This window comes from Callithrix jacchus, chromosome 10, assembly GCF_049354715.1.
Source record: "Callithrix jacchus isolate 240 chromosome 10, calJac240_pri, whole genome shotgun sequence".
In the NCBI taxonomy this organism is placed as follows: domain Eukaryota; kingdom Metazoa; phylum Chordata; class Mammalia; order Primates; family Cebidae; genus Callithrix; species Callithrix jacchus.
In genome coordinates this window covers 120,566,456-120,586,367 of record NC_133511.1, presented here as the reverse complement: position 1 = coordinate 120,586,367, position 19,912 = coordinate 120,566,456, and the positions used below count along the sequence as shown (strand labels likewise).

General features: G+C 49.7%; 2 protein-coding genes across 5 annotated transcripts in view; one reads left to right on the top strand and one right to left on the bottom strand.

Moving 5' to 3' along the window:
* LOC144576364 (phospholipase A and acyltransferase 2-like) overlaps positions 1-3,228 on the top strand; it is a 36,062-nt gene extending 32,834 nt beyond the window's left edge. For all 4 annotated transcript variants that reach the window (XM_035263036.3, XM_078341236.1, XM_078341237.1 and 1 more), the window contains one exon: positions 2,905-3,228. In XM_035263036.3, the coding sequence (XP_035118927.3) occupies positions 2,905-3,006 (102 nt within the window). In that variant the 3' untranslated portion in view covers positions 3,007-3,228. The remainder of the gene's footprint in view (positions 1-2,904) is intronic.
* A 3,450-nt stretch (positions 3,229-6,678) lies between these two features.
* LOC128929124 (uncharacterized) lies at positions 6,679-18,558 on the bottom strand. Its single transcript, XM_078341238.1, has 4 exons — positions 18,236-18,558; positions 17,896-17,976; positions 13,415-13,523; positions 6,679-9,186 (listed from the first exon to the last, which is right to left on the bottom strand). Exons 1-4 carry the CDS (start codon positions 18,254-18,256, stop codon positions 9,167-9,169), a joined length of 231 nt encoding a protein of 76 aa, XP_078197364.1. The 5' UTR covers positions 18,257-18,558; the 3' UTR covers positions 6,679-9,166.
* Between the last annotated feature and the right edge of the window lie 1,354 nt (positions 18,559-19,912).

Sequence of the window (19,912 nt, the reverse complement as noted above, 5' to 3'; positions counted from 1 at the left end):
TCTTTTCCCAGTCACTCATGTGCTTCAAATCCATCGATACTCCACAGAAATCTGCTGTTTGGTCACTGGTTTAAATATTTGCTTCCCTGGCTGTGAAGGGCTTAAGTGCCCCTCTTGGGAAGTCAGGCAGATCTGAGCCTTGTCACTTGTCGGCTGTGTGGCTTTTCGTGAATTCTTTTGTTTTTGAGATGAAGTCTCACTCTGTCATCCAGGTTGGAGTGCAGTGGCGTGATCTCGGCTCACTGCAACCTCCACCTCCTGGTGGAGGTTGATTAAAGTGATTCTCCTGCCTCAGTCTCCCAGGTAACTGGGATTACAGGCACCTGCCACCACACCCAGCTAATTTTTGTTTTTTTAGTAGAGGCGGGTTCTCACCATGTTGGCCAGCCTGGTCTCGAACTCCTGACCTCAGATGATCCATCCGCCTCAGCCTCCCAAAGCACTGGGATTATAGGCGTGGGCCACCGTGCCCAGCCTTTGCTTGAGTTCCTTATACTGTCCATCCTCAGTCTTCTCCTCTGGAAAGTGGGATTAGAATGACTACTTCCTAGGGTTGTCAGGCTGATTAAACAAATCCTGAGCCTGGAGAGTTCCTGCACCGTGCTGATATCTAGAAAGCAGGCGTTCTCACAATCTTCACCCCACCCGCCACCCTGTGTTGTTTCCCCCAGTCCCTCCTGCGCTGGTATCTCAGAGGCAGTGGTGCAGGCAAGGGTGGGCCCGCACCGTCTCAGTGGGTTGTCTCAGCTAGCTCTGAACAGCTGTGCTGAGCTGCACCAACCCTCAGGGGTCAGCCTCACATCTCTGTGAGTTTTTATTTCTTTTTCTTTTTTTATTGTATTTTAAGTTCTGGGGTATATGTGCAGATCATGCAGGATTGCTACAGAGGTATACACATGCCATGGTGGTTTGCTGCACCCATTCCCCCCATCATCTACATTAGGTATTTCTCCTAATGCTGGCCCTCCTCAATCCTCCCACCCCCTGCTATCCCTCCCCTAGCTTCCCGCACCCGCTAACAGGCCCTGGTATATGATGTTCCCCTCCCTCTGTCCATGTATTCTCATTGTTCAACGCCCACTTATGAGTGAGAACATGCGGTGTCTGGTTTTCTGTTCTTGTGTCAGTTTGCTGAGAATGATGGTTTCCAGCTTCATCCATGTCACTGCAAAGGACATGAACTCATCCCTTTTTATGGTTGCATAGTATTCCCTGGTGTATATGTGCCACATTTACTTTATCCAGGCTATGACTGATGGGCATTTGGGTTGGTTCCAAGTCATTGTTATCGTCAACAGTGCTGCAGTGAACATACATGTGCATGTGTCTTCATAATAGAATGATTTATAATCCTTTGGGTGTATACTCAGTGGTGTTTTTTTCAGAGTGTCCTCTTCCTTTTGCAGAACGATTTTCCTGCCAGCACGTAAGTGAGGCGATGTTATTCATTAAAGCACATCCTCAGTGCTCCTCACGGTCCAGCACTCATTCGGCAGATAAATTATGAGTGCCGACTCTGCTGGTAGTGGGATCAGCACCTGGGACACTGAGACCAATCCAGGCGAGGTCCCTGCCCTCAAGCCTTGGGCAGTCAGAGTTCCCAGGGGTGATTTCCCAACTTTACACTTGCCTCAAGGGCCCTAGTCGGCCACTCCTGAGCTACAGCATCTGGGCACTGCCCTTCTGTCCTTGCCACAGCTAAGCCCTGGGGTTTATTATGCTTTTTGTTTATTATTATTATTTTGAGATGGAGTTTCGCTCTTGTTACCCAGGCTGGAGTGCAACGGCTCACCGTTCCTCCGCCTCCTGGGTTCAGGCAATTCTCCTGCCTCAGCCTCCCAAGTAGCTGGGATTACAGGCACGCGCCACCGTGCCCAGTTAATTTTTTGTATTTTTAGTAGAGACGGGGTTTCACCATGTTGACCAGGATGGTCTCGATCTGTTGACCTCGTGATCCACCCGCCTCGGCCTCCCAAAGTGCTGGGATTACAGGCTTGAGCCACCGCGCCCGGCCCATTATTATTATTTTTAAAGACAGGTACTCACTCTGTAACCCAAGCTGGAATGCAGTAGTGTGATCTCGGCTCACTGCAATCTCTGCCTCCTGGGCTCAAGTGATCTTCCTGCCTCAGCCTCCTGAGTAAAACTAGGACTACGTGTGGGCACCACCACATTCAGCTAATTTTTAAAAATTTTTTTGTAGAGATGAGTTTTTACCATGCTGGCCAGGCTGGTCTCAAACTCCTGACCTTGTGATCCACCTGCCTTGGCCTTCCAAAGTTCTGGGATTACAGGCCTGAGCCACTGTGCCCACCCTATTATTATTCTTTTTTAAGACAAAGACTCACTCTGTCACCGAAGCGGGAATGCAGTGGTGTGATCTTGGCTCACTGCAACCTTCACCTCCTGGGCTCAAGTGATCCTCCTTCCTCAGCCTCCCGAGTAACCAGGACTACAGGTGCGCACCACCATACTTAGCTAATTTTTTTTTTTTTGTATTTTTTTAGAGATGGGGTCTCTCCATGTTGCCCAGGCTGGTCTTGAACTCCTGGGCTCAAGTGATCCACCCATCTCGGCCTCGCAAGGTGTTAGGATTGCAGGTGTGAGCTACAGCGCTCAACCTATTATGTTTTTAACACCCACAGGGTGTATCTGGTTTCCCTCCTTTACTCTATATATATCACGTCTATGGCTTTGCTCTTCCATTCACTCTGTGCCCACCAGACATCTCCTCTCCTCTTTCCTGGGTGGCCTGACCACTTGGGATCCCCTCTCCCAGCCAATATTTGCGATTCGAATGAGGAGGACTGGGCCGGATGGGTCTTTCCTGCGCGTAGTTTCCTGGTGTATGTATTGTGGTGCCCGCCGGATGCTGAGTGTGCTCTCCCTTCTCTTCTGCTGCAGGTCACTGATACCCTCAAGACAGTAAGTGTGGTAACAGGCATCCTGGCTGTCGCAGGCCTTGCGGTGACGCTGCTGTCCAGAAGCAAGCGGGAAAGGCAGTAAAATCCAAGGAATTGTCCCAACAACAACCAATTCTTATGGAAATATTGTTTAGCTTGCAGGAGTGTGGTTTGGTTTACTGGCTTCACTGTTTTGTGTTCATGAATCTTTATTTTAATGGAATTAAAAGCATAGGAACATTTATTTGGGGGAAATGCAGCTGGGTGTGAATTCTATTAAATGCAGCTTAGTGTGAATTGTATTAAAGACACGATTGGCTTCTGTTATGGACTGTGTGTTTTTGTGTTCCTCTCACACCCCAAATTCATCCGTTGAATTGTAACCCACCTGTGGGAAGGTATGGGAGGTGGGGCCACTGCGAGGTAATTAGATTGTGAGGGTTGAGCCTCTAGGATGGAATTAGTGTTCTTATATGAAAAGAAAGAGACTAGACGCCTGTAATCCCAGCACTTTGGAAGGTCGAGGAGGGCGATCATCTGAGGTCAGGACTTCGAGACCAGCCTGGCCAATATGGCAAAACCCCATCTCTACTAAAAATACAAAAATTAGCCCAGCATGGTGGTGGGTCACTGTAATCCCAGCTACTCGGGAGGATGAGACAGGAGAATTGCTTGAACCCAGGAGGCAGAGGTTGCAGTGAGCTGAGATCGTGCCATTACACTCCAGCCTGGGTGACAATGAGACTCTGTCTCAGACAAAAAACAAGGAGACCAGAGCTCACTCTCTCTCCGCCATGTAAGGACCGAGTGGGAAGGTGGCTGTCTGCAAGCCAGAAAGAGTCTCCAGGTGCTCTCAGCATAGCTGTCACCCTGACAACTGGCTGCCCTGAGTACTTACACCCTCCCTCCCGCCACTGCCCCCAGGAAGCACAGCTCTCTCCCTGGAGGATGTTTCCGTGGTGCATCCGCCATCTTTGGGCCTGCCAGTTTCTTCACAGGAAGTGAGAGAACAGAGGGCCGAGCAGCTCCTGACCTTTCTACCCACCGCTTCAAGGTTGCACTGAGTGATGCTGCTCCAAGGCCTGAGTCTGCGACATCTACAGGGGGCACACAGGAACTGTCCTGGGACATTAAGCAAGGCACGGGGTGAGACTGCCCATGCCAGTCTCATCTGGGAACACTCCAGTGGCCTGGCCCAAAGAACTGACTTTTGGGTAAAATTGACTTGAAGGGAATCCAGAGCCTCTTCTTAATGGCCATGTGACCTTGGGTCGGTGGCATAGACGCTGAGCCTAGTTTGCCTTTCTATCAACATAGTATCAAAACTGCCCACCTTCCAGGAACTATGGAGATCATGTAGCTTGAGGATGTGGCTAGTGGTTCTGACTTCGGAATGTGTAAACACAGAACAGCTGTTGTGGTCAATTTGGGCACATTGGCCAAAACAGAGACAGCAGGAAAAGCTGTGTTTAACATCCCTTTCCTGTCGAGTGCCGTGGCTCATGCCTGTAATCCCAGCACTTTGGGGGGCTGAGGCAGGTGGATCACAAGGTCAGGAGTTCAAGACCAGCCTGGCCAATATGGTGAAACCTTGTCTCTATTAAAAAAAAAAATTACAAAAATTAGTTGGGTGTGGTGGTGGGCACCTGTAATCCCAGCTGCTTGGGAGGCTGAGGCAGGAGAATCCCTTGAACTCAGGAGGCAGAGGTTGCAGTGAGCAGAGATTGTGCCACTGTACTCCAGCCTGAATGACAGAGCAAGACTCCGTCTCAGCAAAAAATAAAATAAAATAAACATCCCTTTCTTTGAAGAGTTGAAGCCAGAGCTCAGGGCCCCATACCTGGCCCTTGTTTCTCCATGGTGCTCTTTCATGACAGCTTCCTGCTTCTCCTGTGTCTTGAGGGCCAATGGTCAGTGCTCTGCAGGAAGGGCCAGGCCCAACCATGGGAACGCCTGATGGTTTGAGCAGATCTTTGCAGGAACTAAGACCCTCCTTGCTAATGTCTTAAATTATTTTCTCTGACCCCAATAGGAGACTTTAAGCCACCCAAGAAAGAGGGTAGTAGGGCAGGCAGCACTGACAGCTCCCCTGCTCCTCCGATGTCCTGGCTGTCTCAGATTCCAGCCACCTTCAGAGACTTTCTGGTGAATGCACATAAGCAAAACATTTCATTGTTCATGAGGCAGGAGGGCAGCACTAGAGATTCTCTCTGTCCTGCCAGCTGTCCAGTCACTCCTGGGCGGGGAGAGGGATGCTGTCTTCGAGACTGACACACACAGAAGGACAATCTAGTCTTACCACACACAGCCCAGGATTCCTGTTTCTTCAGCACCGATCAGTTTTCTTAAAAATTTCTTGAGCTGAGGCCGGGTATGGTGGCTCACACTTATAATCCCAGCACTTTGGGAGGCCAAGGCGGGTGGGACACTTCAGGTCAGGAGTTCAAGACCAGCCTGACCAACATGGTGAAACCCCGTCTCTCCTAAAAATATAAAAATTAGCCAGGTGTTGTGGTGGGTGCTTGTAATCCAAGCTACTTGGGAGGCTGAGGCAGGAGAATTGCTTAAAGCTCAGGAGGCAGAAGATGTAGTGAGTGAGACTGTGCCACTACACTCCAGCCTGGGCAACAGAGTGAGACTCTGTCTCAAAAAAAAGAACAATTCTTGAGCTGAAAAACAGCCTGCGGAAGGAATATATGCATCCTCTTTTAAGTCACTTTTATCTGTTTATTTTTATTTATTTATTTTTTGAGACAAAGTCTCTCTCTGTTATCCAGGCTGGAATGCTGTGGCACAATCTCAGCTCACTGCAACCTCCACCACCTGGGTACAAGTAATTCTCATGTCTCAGCCTCCTGAGTGGCTGGGACTACAGGTGCCTGCCACCACACCTGGCTAATTTTTGTATTTTTAGTAGAGATGGGGTTTTGCCTAGTTGGACAGGGTAGTCTTGAACTCTTGACCTCAGGTGATCTGCCTGCCTCGACCTCCCAAAGTGCTGGGATTATAGGTGTGAGCCACCATGCCTGGCCTTCAGCCACTTTTCTTAGCAAAAAGACTTGCTAAGACCAAGGACTGTCCAGAGGTGATACAATCATTTAATGAATTTAATGAAAAAATAAAGTTTACATTTTAGTGGAATCTAGTTCATGGAAGTCAGTCCAGAGAGGTCTGGAACTGGTTCAGTGTATTTCTCAACTTTATAGCAACACAATTTTGGTGGGAGTTAACATTTACTGTGGTGGCCACAACATTTTTTGAGAAGAGTGGTCATATTTTTTATTTATTTATTTTATTTTTATTTTTATTTTTGAGACGGAGTTTCACTCTTGTTACCCAGGCTGGAGTGCAATGGCGCGATCTCGGCTCACCGCAACCTCTGCCTCCTGGGTTCAGGCAATTCTCCTGCCTCAGCCTCCCGAGTAGCTGGGATTACAGGCATGCGCCACCATGCCCAGCTAATTTTTTGTATTTTGAGTAGAGATGGGTTTCACCATGTTGACCAGGATGGTCTCGATCTCTTGACCTCGTGATCCACCCGCCTCGGCCTCCCAAAGTGCTGGGATTACAGGCTTGAGCCACCGTCCTGTCCTTATTTTTATTTTTTACTTGTACTTCTTTTTGTTTTAAAGATGAGATCTCAGGCTGTTGCTGAGGCTGGAGTGCAGTGGTATGATTATAGCTCATTGCAAATTTGAACTCCTGGGCTCAAATGATTCTTCTGCCTCAGCCTCCTGAGTAGCTGGGACTACAGGCACATGCTGTAAGAGTTAAAGAAAGGGAAACACAAAAAGCAGCTCAACAGTCAAAGACAGGTTTATTTCAATAATCAACCTGAGAGGGGCTTCTGGTTGATTTCAGTCAGGAACGTTCTTACAAACTAAGGACATTTTAAGAGTTTAGGAAGTGGGGAGCTTATCATAGGTTTGAAATGTTTCTATGTGAGGGAAAGTTTATTGCAGGGTATAAATGTCTCTGAGCAGAGGAGAGGCTATCTTGGGGTTGGCATGTTTCTGGTTGGAAAAAAGGGGTTTATCTTAGGGCTGGAATGTTTCTGGTTATGCTGACATTAGTCATTAGGCTGATGTTTTGGGGCGGGATTTAGGCATTTATTTTTCCAGATCTTGCAGTGAGAGGCAGTTTTTAAATTGAGGGGAACTTAGCATGGTGGTGTTTCTCCAAGATGGCGATGCTCCTGCTCTGTCATGTACCACCACGCCTGGCTAATCTTTTTTAATTTTTAATTTTTGTAGAGACAGGGTTTTCCTATGTTGACCCTGTTGTTACCTATGCTGGCCTTGAACTTCTGAGCTCAAAGGAGCTCAAAACCTCCTTTGGCCTCCCAAAGTACTGGAATCACAGTATTTTGTGCGCCCCTGTGCCTGGCCCTGTTTTTCTTAATTAATAAATTTGTTAATTAAGTAAACCACTATCTTGTTTTCTTTTTAAGAGATGGTATGTATCTCACTATATTGCCCAAGCTGATCTTGAACTCTTGGGCTCAAGCAATCCTCCTGCTGCAACCTCTCAAGTGCTGGGATTCCAGGTGCATGCTACCGTGCTTGACTTGTAATCTATTGTCTATCGAGCGCTTATAGTAAGTTAGGTGTTGTGCTTGATGCTACGGTCCCAATGGTACCAAACTTGGACCACCCCCAAAATTCTGGCAGGGAAAGACACATTAGTAAAATAACCACGTGGATCAGTGTTCATTGCAACTCTGAGAATCACATGAAGTGCAGGTACATGGATGCCTGAGACTCCTAATGGGGATTTGACCTGGTCATGTAGGCCAAGCACACCTTGGAAGGGCCTGGATGCTTCCATTGTCCAGCACACTGGAGCAATTGATCCTGGACAGGCAATGAAGTCTGGGAAGGTAAGCCTTAGATCACAAGAAGTGAGAAAGCCTTCTTCTCTTGCTGGGCCTTCTGCTTATTAGGCCTGGACTCTGGGTAGAGCAGCTTGGCCCTCTGATATGGAGGTAGCCCTGGAGCAAGGCAGGCATGGATGCTTCTGCAATCCCCAAATGGAGCCTGGGATTTGAGCCAGAAATCTGAGCAGAGCCCCCTCTAATTGTAGCAATGATAAGTTGTTCTCTTTGTTCTTCAATCTACCAATAGCCCTGAACTTCCAGGGGGAGTCTCATTAATCATTACAGCCTGGTCTCCACTGCGTTGGGGAATTAAGGTGCCAACCAGCTTGCTCACGCATGAAAAAAGACAGCCCAGGGGAGGGTGATGTCCCCAGTCCTGAAGCCAGAGTGATGGTGGCTGCAGTGACCCCATGGAAGTGGCCATTGAGTAGGGTCACTGGTGGCAGGGGCTGGAGTGAGGAAGTACAGAAACATGGGGACCTGGGCACTTCTGGGACCACACCCAGGACATGCTCGAAGTAGTGGAGAGGGATTTAGAGGTAACTAATTCTCAGCATTCCTCCCAGGACCAGCTTCAGCCATGGCAGCTCAGGCATGGAAAGAATATTACTCCATCTTGTAGTCACAGGTGGGTGAGAACTCAGACCTTTGAACTAGAAAAAGAAAAAAGAACTTTCTAAAAAGAGGGCCAGGTAAAGGAGGTAACTGGGAAGATGCTGGTGGATGTGTAGGTGTTGTGAGGGGATTTAAGCACCCCGTGAGACTACATTGGGAGGTAATTACGTTTTTTCACCTTCCTGAGAGTAAAATTAGTGACATGCAATTATGTCGATGTTATGTCTGTGTAGAATGATGGAGACAATTCACTGAACATCTGTTACGTATCAGACATGGTGCCCAGCGTCTTGTATGCCTCATCTTACGTGATTCTTCTGACATTACCTAACATGAAATAACTGAGGCTCTGAGAATCAAGAGCCTTCTCTAAGGTCACACAGCTAGAAATTGCTGGAACTACCCAGCAGGTGTTCACTCAATGTTACTTTCCTCCTTTGTGATTTAGAAGTCTAGGAAAACATGGTAGAAGTCCTTTCTGAAGGGGTAAATGGATGTTTATTGACCCTTCAGTCTTGTTTCAATTAGATCATCCTTTAGCCAGCGAGAGAAGGAAACAGAGAGGAAAGGAGCTAGAGAGAGCCCAAGACAGAGAGCAAGGGTCAGGCTACTGGAGGCATGGGGAGGCCCATCTCCACTGGGGCCTCCACAGCTGCTTCTAACACAGGATATTGTGGCTGCTTCAGGCTGTCACTGGTTTCGGTATCTCCCAATCGCAAAAGAGCATCCAATAATAATAGCCAGACTTCCAAGACTCATGGCCACACCTTTGTCAGCCTTGGCCCTTTCCACCTGCAAAGCAAGCAGCTTTTGTTGAGAGTTCACAGCAAGCCCAGGCTGCCACTTTCTCCCTCCCAAGGGCCTGGAACTCTTCTCCCTCTCCTTGCTCTCCTGCCTCCCCTAGAGCCTGGCATCTCCTCTCTTCTCCCCTCTCCGCTGGCTGGCTCAGAATCCTCTCCCAGAGAAGCTGTTGGCTGGTCCCCAGGACCTCCATTTTTCTGAGCTGTGACCACTTCTTGGTGTTGGGCTTTTACTGAGAATGGGCCGACGAAATCCTTTTGAGACAGCTTCCGGGTGAGGACATCTGTTCTGATTTGGGGCAAGGAAGAAGGGTTGTGCCTTGCTTCCCAGGGTCAGAGTGCCGGGGTCAGACTGGGGATTGGTTTGCAGCCTGGGTCCTACCTGAGCTACACCTTTGCACAGGGAGGGCTGTGGCAGAAGCTGAGGGGAGACTTAGGGAGGCATGGCCATGTGCGTGCCTTGGGGTCACTGTGTACTGTTCGCAACTGCAGCCTGGAAACGTCCAGCCCTACTTCAGCCTAAACTCCAACTCCATGCTTTATCTCCACCTGGGCCTCTAATGGGGCGCCTCAGACATCACATACCACACCAAACTCTTGATTTCCCTCCCCAAAGCCTCTCCTTCTGCCATCATGCCCCTCTCAGCAAGGGCCCCCTCCATTCAGTCATGCAGGCTAAGGGGCCTGAGCTGCTGCCCGGCCGGCATCACAGGCAGAGACTCTAGAAAGGGACAGCTGGGGTTTGAATCTGGTTCTGCCACTTATTAGTTGTGTGTTTTGGGGCAACAAATGTGAAAGACTATGAAGGGGGAAGGGATAGAGGCTGTGCCCAGATCTTACGCACAAATGTTCTTGAGCTCTTACACAGGTCCCCGGACCCTGAGTGTCCCTTGCCTGAGTGCTCTTTGGGGAGTTATGGGACCTGTCATGGTCCTGGGTTGGCCCAGATTCTCCTGATGACCCACAGAACTTCAGGAGCCATTTTCAGCGTAGGTGTTAGAGGGGAAGGATCTTCAGAGGTCCTCCATCCACTCCCTCCTCTGCACACGGAGAGGCCTGGAGGGGAAGGGACCTGTCCACACACACTCTGGATTAGAAGCAGATCTGGCATTGGAGCTCAGAGGTCCTGACTCTCAGCCAGCGGGTCTCTAAGAGGCTACATTTGTATTGTTCATGGTGATACAGTGAGCCCAGCCCCAAGCAGACATCCCCAGGGGAGATGGATCATCCAGAGAGTTCCTTACCTGTTTACAGCGGGCCTTGCCATATCTCAGCTTGGTAACAAAGTGCTCACAGTTCCTGCTCACAATACTGTACTTCATCTTCCAACCAACCATCTGCTTCGCAGGATTGATGATCACCTGAATGGGCCGTGGTCTGTACTCACGGACCAAGCTGTCGTTGATGTGATAGTGACAGCCTCCCACCACATCCTCCAGGCGCTCCTGCTTCACTATTGCACTGCTGCCTAGGACTGAGAGGGCGCTGGAGGAGCCAGCCTTGGGGTACTCACCTGCAGTCAGAGGCACACTTACTGGCAGGGGAAGGTGAAGTCGGGAGAGAAGGGCTTGAAATCTCCATTAGGGAGCTACTGGGGTTTATCCTTTCACATATGTGATTAGAGGATTCACAGATTTTGCTCTTTTTTTTTTGAGGTGGAGTTTCACTCTTGCTGCCCAGGCTGGAGTGCAATGGTGCAATCTCGGCTCAGTGCAACCTTCACCTCCCAGGTGCAAGCGATTCTCCTGCCTCAGCCTCCTGAGTAGCTGGGACTACAAGCACACGCCACCACTCCCGGCTAATTTTGTACTTTTAGAGACAGGATTTCACCATGTTAGCCAGGATGGTCTCGACCTCGTGACCTTGTGATCTGCCCGCCTCGGCCTCCTAAAGTGCTGGAATTACAGGCATGCGCCACCGTGCCCGGCCCTCTTTTTTTTTTTTTTTTTTTAAATCAAATAAGGTGTGAATGTTTGTTTAGGTCAGTGAATGCCATGATCGTCTGTGGCTGCTACCATATCCCATTCTATTCATGTACATCACTTATGTGACCAATCCCCTATTAGCAGTCATTTCGGTATTGGAAAAGTTTTCATCATTATAAACAATGATGGAAAAACATACTTATTACCTGTTCAGCTTCGTACACTTATGTTTCAGAAAAAGATCCAATTTGTTTTTGCACCTACTGTTTCAGTTACCATGCTATGCTGTTACATATACTTCCTAATTTAATCTCCTTTTTAGTGTTCAAGGAAAATTACCATCTCTATTTAAAAACCATGTTGGTCTGAGAGAGACATCTGAGACTCTTCTGTGCTATGAAAAGTCCCAGAATCAGGATGTGAAATTGCTTCTCTTAAGCCCCAAAGGGCAGGATCCTTCCACTGCTCTGAGCCGACTCTGAGGGAATCCTTTGTAAAATTGTCTGGCTGCCCTACGATCTGGCACAGTTCTAGACACATAGAGAGGTACTGTCAACCAATGGAGTCTCAATTCCATGCTATAGTGACTCCAAGTGTTATCTTATTTTTATTAAAATGGATAGTACTTAATGTGCACAATAATTAGGTGTGTTTCCTCTCTTGCCCCTGTTTCTAATGTCAAGGCTGATGTTTGCACTTAGAACCCACTTAAGAAAAATCCTGTTGACTGGGCGCAGTGGCTCATGCCTGTAATCCCAGCACTTTGGGAAGTCTAAACAGGTGGACTACTTGAGCCCAGGAGTTCGAGAGCAGCCTGAACGACATGCAGAGACCTGTCCCTACAAAAAATACAAAAATCAGCTGTGTGTGGTGGCACACGCTTGTAGTCTCAGCTCTTCAGAAAGCTATGGTGGGAGGATCACCTGCCTTGGGCTTGGGGAAGTCAAGGCTGCAGTGAGCCGTAATCACGTCACTGCATACCAGCCTGGGTGACAGAGTGAGACCCTGTCTCAGAGAAAGAAAAAAAAAAAAGAAAGGAAAATTGTCTTACAAAAGCCTCTTTACACTCTGCAAGTAGGGCACAAAAGGGACCATGTGTCCTCATTGCCGTCCTTTGTCTTACAAGGTCTCTGAGGGGCATCTAGATTAAGTGTGCTTGATTTGCTATTTTCCATCAATTCAGACGTTTTTACAACCCTGTCCTGGGAGATGATGGCTTGGAGAAAACTAGTAAGATGCAAACATCTTGCTCTGATAGTGATGGGAATAGTTTTGTCCAGTGACGATGTAAATGGTAAAAGAGAACGTTGAAAGTTATACAGTGGCATTGCCCTAGAGGACATGAACTTGCCTGCACCTATCTAATCGGGCAGTCTCACTGTCTCATTTCTGCGTTGTTGTCGTTGATTGAGACGGTGTCACCCAGGCTGGAGCGCAGTGGTACCATTTTGTGATCTTGGCTCACTGCAACCTCCACCTCCTAGGTTCAAGGGATTCTCCTGCCTCAGCCTCCCGAGTAGCTGGGATTACAGGTGTGCACCACCACATCTGGCTAATTTTTGCATTTTTAGTAGAGACGGGGTTTCACCATGTTGGCCAGGCTGGTCTTGAACTCCTGATCTCAAGTGATCTGCCCACCTTGGCCTCCCAAAGTGCTGGGATTACAGGCATGAGCCACTGTGCCTGGCTTCTGCATTTGTTTTTTTACCCTTTCATTGACTGTCCATACATCCATTTCCTTCATTCTACTTTTAACCGGGTATGTCATCTTGCTGCTTCTGTTGTCAATGAGGTAAATAAATCATTGACCTTGCTTACTGTGCATTTCAATGAGAATTAAAAAAAAAATGTATAAACCTGTGAGAATTGCCTCCATTAAGAACTCCTAAGTACATAATATCAAGACACCTTGTTCTGTAAAAACATATGAGGCAAAGGATATAATATGGAGGACCATTGTTCTTTTTCAGAAACTTTCTTCTTTGAGACCTCAGAAACCTGGCTGGTTTAAGTTGTATGAGACTCTGCATGCCAAGGTAACTGACTTTGAGCTAGAGAGATTCCAAGGCTGGAAGCAGTCCAGCTTCACTGTGGGAGGCAACGGCCTCGTTTCTTATTCTGCCAGGACTGATGGAATCCAGTGTCTACTCCATGGGACATATGTGTACAGTCTCATCAAGCATCCTCTAAGAAGAATGTGTCTCCTAACTCATTTCCCTTGCTTAACTCTCTTTCAGTGGCTCTCGTGATCTTATTAATAAATATTTAAAAAATTATATATTAATCAGCCCTTACTTGGAGGAGCCAGATGGATCAGGTAGCCGTCACCCACATAGAGGGCCCAGTGCTCATAGCCAATGTGGAAAATCTCAATCAGGTCTCCAGGTTGTGGCTCTTGGAGTGGCTGCAACAAAAAAGAGACGGTATATATGACCTTCTAGGCGAGAGCAGAGACCCTGGCTAGGGGAGCTGCAGCTCGTCCTGGAGACGCCTTGCTGATGTTCACCAGCTCCTAGCTCCCATGAGATCTCCAGCCCTACTGTCACTTTTAAAGGCTCTCCTCACTGGAGGCACCAGGGCCTGGAAGCCTTGAAAATGATACTGCGGGATGTGAGAGACACGGACCATATGGGTGCATGTGTGGCACATTGCGAGCTGTGCGTGCCGTGCGTGCCTGAGGTGCGTGCCGTGAGTGCGGGCTGTGCGTGCCGTGCGTGCCTGAGGTGCGTGCCGTGCGTGCGGTGCTGTGCGTGCCGTGCGTGCGGTGCTGTGGTGCGTGCCTGAGGTGCGTGCCGTGCGTGCATGCTGAAGATGCGGATGTGCGTGCATCCTCAGGAACCTGCACGGACCAGCACTTGCACTGAGGCCGGGAGCAAGGCTAGGAAGGTGAGTCTTGAGCTCTCCGCCCTCTGCAGACCGACCCTTGGTTTCTCATCACTCCTCGTGCCCTATGCCTATCCATGGCCCTGAGAGCCACCTCCTTCTCAGACCCTGCCCCATCTACCTTCAGGACACCCGTCTCTGGGAGACAGGAGCTCACAGCAAGAGCTGGGGGCTCTGCACTCACAGAACAGGCCTCTGTGGGAACTTGTCCTAAGATAACTGCACCCTCTACACAGCCCCAGGGGAAGGCATGATCATCCCATTGCACAGGTGGGGAAACTGAGGATCAGAGAGGTGGAGGGGTTTGCTTGAGGACCAGCTGGGAGGAGGCCAAGCTGGGTCTTCCCTGAGCACCCCTCCCCCTGGTTCCTGTCTCGCCCATCTTCTTCCCCTTCCTCAACTCCTCCCCACTTTTTCGTCTCACTGCAGGGTGTAACAACCTCATGGTCAGAGGATTTTTCCATTTTGCCCTCTTTGTGCCTGTCCTCAGTGGGGGTGACAGCCTCCTCCTCCCTCATCCCAGGATGTCCCATCATAGACCCGGGGTCTGCTCACCTTTGCCCTCTTCCTCATGCCAATAATCAGTCACTAAAACCAATCATGTGGACTCCAGAAGCTTCTCCTGGTTGGTGTCCTTGTTAATATCCCACCCAATGACTTGATCAGGCAGCCCCATGCCTGCCTCTGTGACCCCCACAGCCGCCTGACCAGCCCCCGCCTCCTGTCCCTGCCACTCCGTATCCAACCCCTCAGGACCCAAGGCAGCCTTCCCAGGGGCACATCTGGCCATGACCTTCCTCTGGCCTCAGGACTCAGGACACACCCTGTGGGCAGCTCCAGGCCCTTCCTGACCAGCCCTTCCTCACCCTCCTCTCCCTCCCTGGGATCTGCACCTGCAGGCCCACTGAGCGACATCCCAGCCCCTCACCACAGCCCTGGCTCTGGCCTCTGCTGCTCTGCACATTTGGGTCTCTCTGCCTCCCTCACTTCCCTGCACCCAATCTTCCTCTTCCCCTCCCTCAGACCCCCTCACCTGAGAGGCTGCCCTGATGGCCCCAGCCTGTGTCAGCTTGCCTGCACCCCACTTCCAGGCCCTGGGTGCCCTGGGGCCTTCGTTCCTCTCTGCAGGAGTCAAGTTGAGCTGAAATTCCTTGTGCCTGTCTGTGGACCTCTGGGCTGTTGAGCTCCAGGCAGGCAGGATCCTGCGAGCTCCTCCCTCCCTTCCCCTCCATCCCTCCATCCCTCCATCCCTCCATCCCTCCATCCCTCCCTCCATCCCTGCACCTCCAGGATCCAGTGAAGGACGTGGCATGCAATGGGTCAAAGGAAATAGACATGAAAGAGGGAGGGGAAAGGAGCAGGGCCAGGACTCCTGCCCAGCTCCTCCTCTGTGCCTTAGGGCCCTGCAGGACCCAGAGATGGTCTCCATGTAGGGAGAGAGAGGGGCCATAATGCTGACTATGTAAAACCACAGTCAAGGCACGAGCAGTAGCAGCTGGTGGCCAATGAAATATGAGCTTTGGCCTAAATAAAGAAATGGCTCCCTGTTAACAGCCCTGATTTGTTTTGGCAGCGATAAAGCCCTTCCCCAGAATCAGGAGGTGCTGTTGGAGTGGGCTGCCCTTCAGAATTTGAGGACTTTTTGCTGGAATAGTTTCATTTCTAGTAATAGCCTGAGTTCAGCTATTCCTTTTTAGTCACACACCGCTGAGCTCAGCCTGCTCTTCCTGGAGCTTCTGCCCATCGGCACATGGGGGCTAATAGGAGGAGAGAGTTCAGTATTCAGAACGCTGCTGAGAATGCACCTTTAAAGAGGGCAATGCCATAGAGGAACGAGGAGAGAGAAAGCACTGTCTGGAGTCAAGGAACTGAGTCCTATTCTCAGCAGAAGCAGACGATGGTGGGATTTGTTCACTTCCCATCACCCAGGGTCCCCCACCTGACCACAGCCTTCTCCACTGGCACCTCACAGTTCTCTACTACTGGGGGGTCTGTGCCAGATACACAGAGGAGGTGGGCTCTGCTCAGAGCTCGAGTGTCCAACTGGACAGATGCACTGTTAAAAGACAAATACAGTTTCCTATGACAGCCTTCTAAAGGCAAGCTCTGGAGCCGTGTGCCCAAGGCCAGGAGCCCAGACTGAGGCCTTTCCACCGGGGAGCTGCCCACCTGCTGTAGAGTCAGTAATGCAAAGTTCTGGGAAACTTACTGAAGCCATCTTGAAGCCAAGGTGAGGTCTGGGGCTCTTGTTTGTGGATCAGCTTTTATAGTGAAATGGTGGGAATTTCACTTTCACTTTTCTTTTGATACTATTTAAACCTCACTTAAATACTAAACACTGTTCAAGAGAGACAACTGTTTAAAAATGAGATATTTCTCTAGATGGAAAGACTAAGACTTTCCTACACAAGCCATGGACTCATTGGTGCTTTAAATCCACCTTACGAGCAGCAAGAGTAGAAGGGGAGCCCTGAATTTCTGCCCCTGCTTGAGAAATAAAGGTCTCCTGTAACAAGAACCCTGGGCAGCTCTTCCTACCCCAGGAAGGGGTTGGATTTAGAGGCAGGGAGATGTCAAATCCCAGTGCACCCCATAGGACATTGTCTTGTAATGACACCCAGAAAATATGGGTCAAGAAGCCTCTGGGGAAAACCAGAGGAGGTGCTTCACACCACGGGGATGGCCTGGAGATGAGGGGTACCTTAGGCCATGTGGAACACAGGCGCTCATGGCACCATAAAAATGCATGTGGCTGCAAGAAGCTGAATGAAACCCAAAGAGGCTTCCACAGCCTGGACACCAGTTGTTTCGGTAACAGAAAGGCAGGCAGAGGGTGACTCAGGTTGGGTCTAGTGGCTCACCAAGGCCAGCAAGGACTCAGGCAGGCTCTCTTCATTGCACTGGTCCTGGCTCTGCACTGTTGCCCTGCAGGGACTCCCATGGCTGTAGCAGCCTCGAGTGGCCCATTTTTCTTTTTCTTTTCTTTTCTTTTCTTTTTTTGAGATGGAGGAAACTCTTGTTACCCAGGCTGGAGTGCAATGGCATGATCTTGGCTCACCACAACCTCCAACTGGGAGGTTTGGGTGGGTTGCCTGGGTTCAGGCAATTCTCCTGCCTCAGCCTCCTGAATAGCTGGGACTACAGGCATGTGCCACTGTGCCCAGCTAATTTTTTGTATTTTTAGTAGAGACAGTGTTTCACCATGTTGACCAGGATGGTCTAGATCTCTTGACCTCATGATCCACCCACCTCAGCCTCCCAAAGTGCTGGGATTACAGGCGTGAGCCACCTCGCCTGGCCAGAGTGGCCCATTTTTCACCTGGCAATGCCCAAAAGATGGAGGGAAAGATGATTCTGATTATTTGTCTTTTTTCAGGGAGTAAAGTCCCTTTCTCTATTGGCCAGAATTGGGTCATATTTCCACACCCAACCAGTCATGGGCAAAGGGGAAGGGGCCACCCTGATGGGCTGAGCCCAGCCCAGTGCATCAGCTGGACCTGTGGGAGGGGCTCCTGCTGCTCAGGGAGCCTCACAGCCAGGGAGAAGGTGACAGACAGTGGGGTGCGTGTGCAGGAAAAGCTGCTGGCTTGGGAACCAACATCTGAGACGCAACCACTTGTTTACCATCTGCCATAACAAACAGGTTCATTCTAAGGCTACAAAAAATGCTGGAACTGGTTCTCATACAATCAGTTTGCTTCTGTATAGCAGCAGGTAGGAAAAATGGGAGACGAGTGACTCCCTGGAGCCTGGAAGAGAAAATGGCAGGCCTGCGGAGGTGGCAGAGCCCTTATCAGAGACAATTCATGCCTGGGAGCCCCAGAAAAGGCACCCCCTTTCATCAGCCCCCACTGCCCCCAGGATCCCTCGATCAGATAGTGCCCTAGACTTACTGGTCCAATGAGCATTGGCCCCTCTGTCTTCTTTCCTCCTTGACCCCAGGCCTGGTACTGTGCATTCCGTTTCCAGGTGAGCTTCATTTGTAAAGGAAATTTAAGGGTCACTGATCATATAACTCTCTGTATTAAGGTTATGTTCAACATGGAAAAAGAAAAAAGAAGAAAGTAAGCTGCAAGTCCTTGACTTTTACAAGTAGTATCACTGTGGGTGGTGTCTCCCCTCTCCTCATGTCAGTTATCTCCTCTTGAAGAGGCAGGGTGTCATCTTTCAGGTCTGAGAGCCTGTGAATCTGTGGATCTGGAACTACAGAAGGATTGGGGACCCTGATCATACCTGGCCCAGCTGGAGTCGCATCCATCACGAGACTCAGGCTCTGAGGCCCAACTTCAGGTTAAAAGTTGCCAGATGGATTTTGCAGCCGAGTCTGTGCCTCTTTCCTCCCCAGCTCCTTGGTGCCTCGCCATTCAGAATGTCACTCTTGCCACGCCCTTCCTGCCTGCTTTCCTCCTCAGAGCTTTGCTCTCAGGTTTGATCTGCATTTGAGCTGTTCCTGACATTGATACATCCCGAAAAATATGCAACGAGGTCTGGGATTTATTCCACGTCTTTGCCCCTCAGCCGTTTCTAGGGTCCTCTGTATGCTGGCCAGTGACAGATCAGAGTGTCACCTCTGGCATCAGCTAGGAGAGCAGAGAAGAGAAGATGTCTCAGGGAGGAGGGGGTGCTGGCCCTTGCATTGCTCCTTAGGTGAGCAAATGTGAGGGGTCTGTTGTGGGACTCAACTCTGAGATGACACGACACACTGGTGCAAAGCCCAGCACACAGATGAACCTCACCTTGTATCCTTATTCAGTAGGTATCTTCTGAGCACCTACTATGGGTCAAGCTCTGTGTAGGCGCTCAGGACCTATGTGTGAACACAACAGATAAACATGGATACCATTGCAGATCTGACGCTGGAGAGACATGTTTAGTGAAATGGATATTATGATAGACGGCCAAATGTTGAGAAAAATGAAGGGAACGGGGATAGGGTGTGAGGAGGAGGTGCAGTTTTCAGTAGAGTGGCTGGGGACAGCTTTATTGAGGTGACTTCTGAGTAAGGAACTCAAGGGCGTAGGAGAGTGAGCCCTTCACAGGTCCATGGGAAGAGTGTCCTAGACAAGCAAACAGTGTTTGTTGAGGGTTTGAGGCTGCATGTGTCTGGCAGGGTATTTAAAGCCAGGGAGCAACTCATAGGGGATGACAGCAGAGAGGTGACAAAGTTTTGATCTATATGGGGTCATTTAGGCTGTTGCGAGGGTGCTGATTTTTACTCTGAATCGCATGGGAGCCCCCTTGACCCCACAGGCAATAGCGTTGGCAGTATTCCCGCAACTGTGGCAACAGGGTGGCAAGAAATGATTGGATTATTGATATATTTTGATGGCGGAGTGTATTAGTCTGCTTGGGCTCCTATAACAAATACCTCACATTGAGTGGTATGAAAATACATTTCTGGGCTGGGCACGCTGGGGTACACCTGTAATCCCAGTGCTTTCAGAGGCCTAGACAGGTGGATCACTTGAGTCTAGGAGTTCAAGACCAGCCTGGCCAGCATGGCAAGATGCTGTCTCTACTAAAAATACAGAAAAAACTAGCCAGGCATGGTGGCACGCACCTGTACTCTCAGCTACTTGGGAGGCTGAGATGGGAGGATCGCCTGAGCCCAGGAAGTCAGAGCTGAGATTGTGCCTCTGCAGTCTAGCCTGGGCAACTGGAGTGAGACCCTGTCTCAAAGCAAAACGAGACAAAACGAGAATCCATTTCTGTTGTTTAGGTTAGCATGCCTCTGCATTTCCCTCAAAACACTGTTGAGTGGTGTCGCTGTTCTTGGGCAAAGCCTCCAGGGGCCGCTGTGGATGTCATGAGAAGGCCTCAGAGCTTTCTTGGGCAGAGCTTCTGCAGGTGTCTTGCCATGGGCAGTGTCTTTGCTGTTTTGATGGCTCTCTGCAGGGGTGGCCATGGTCA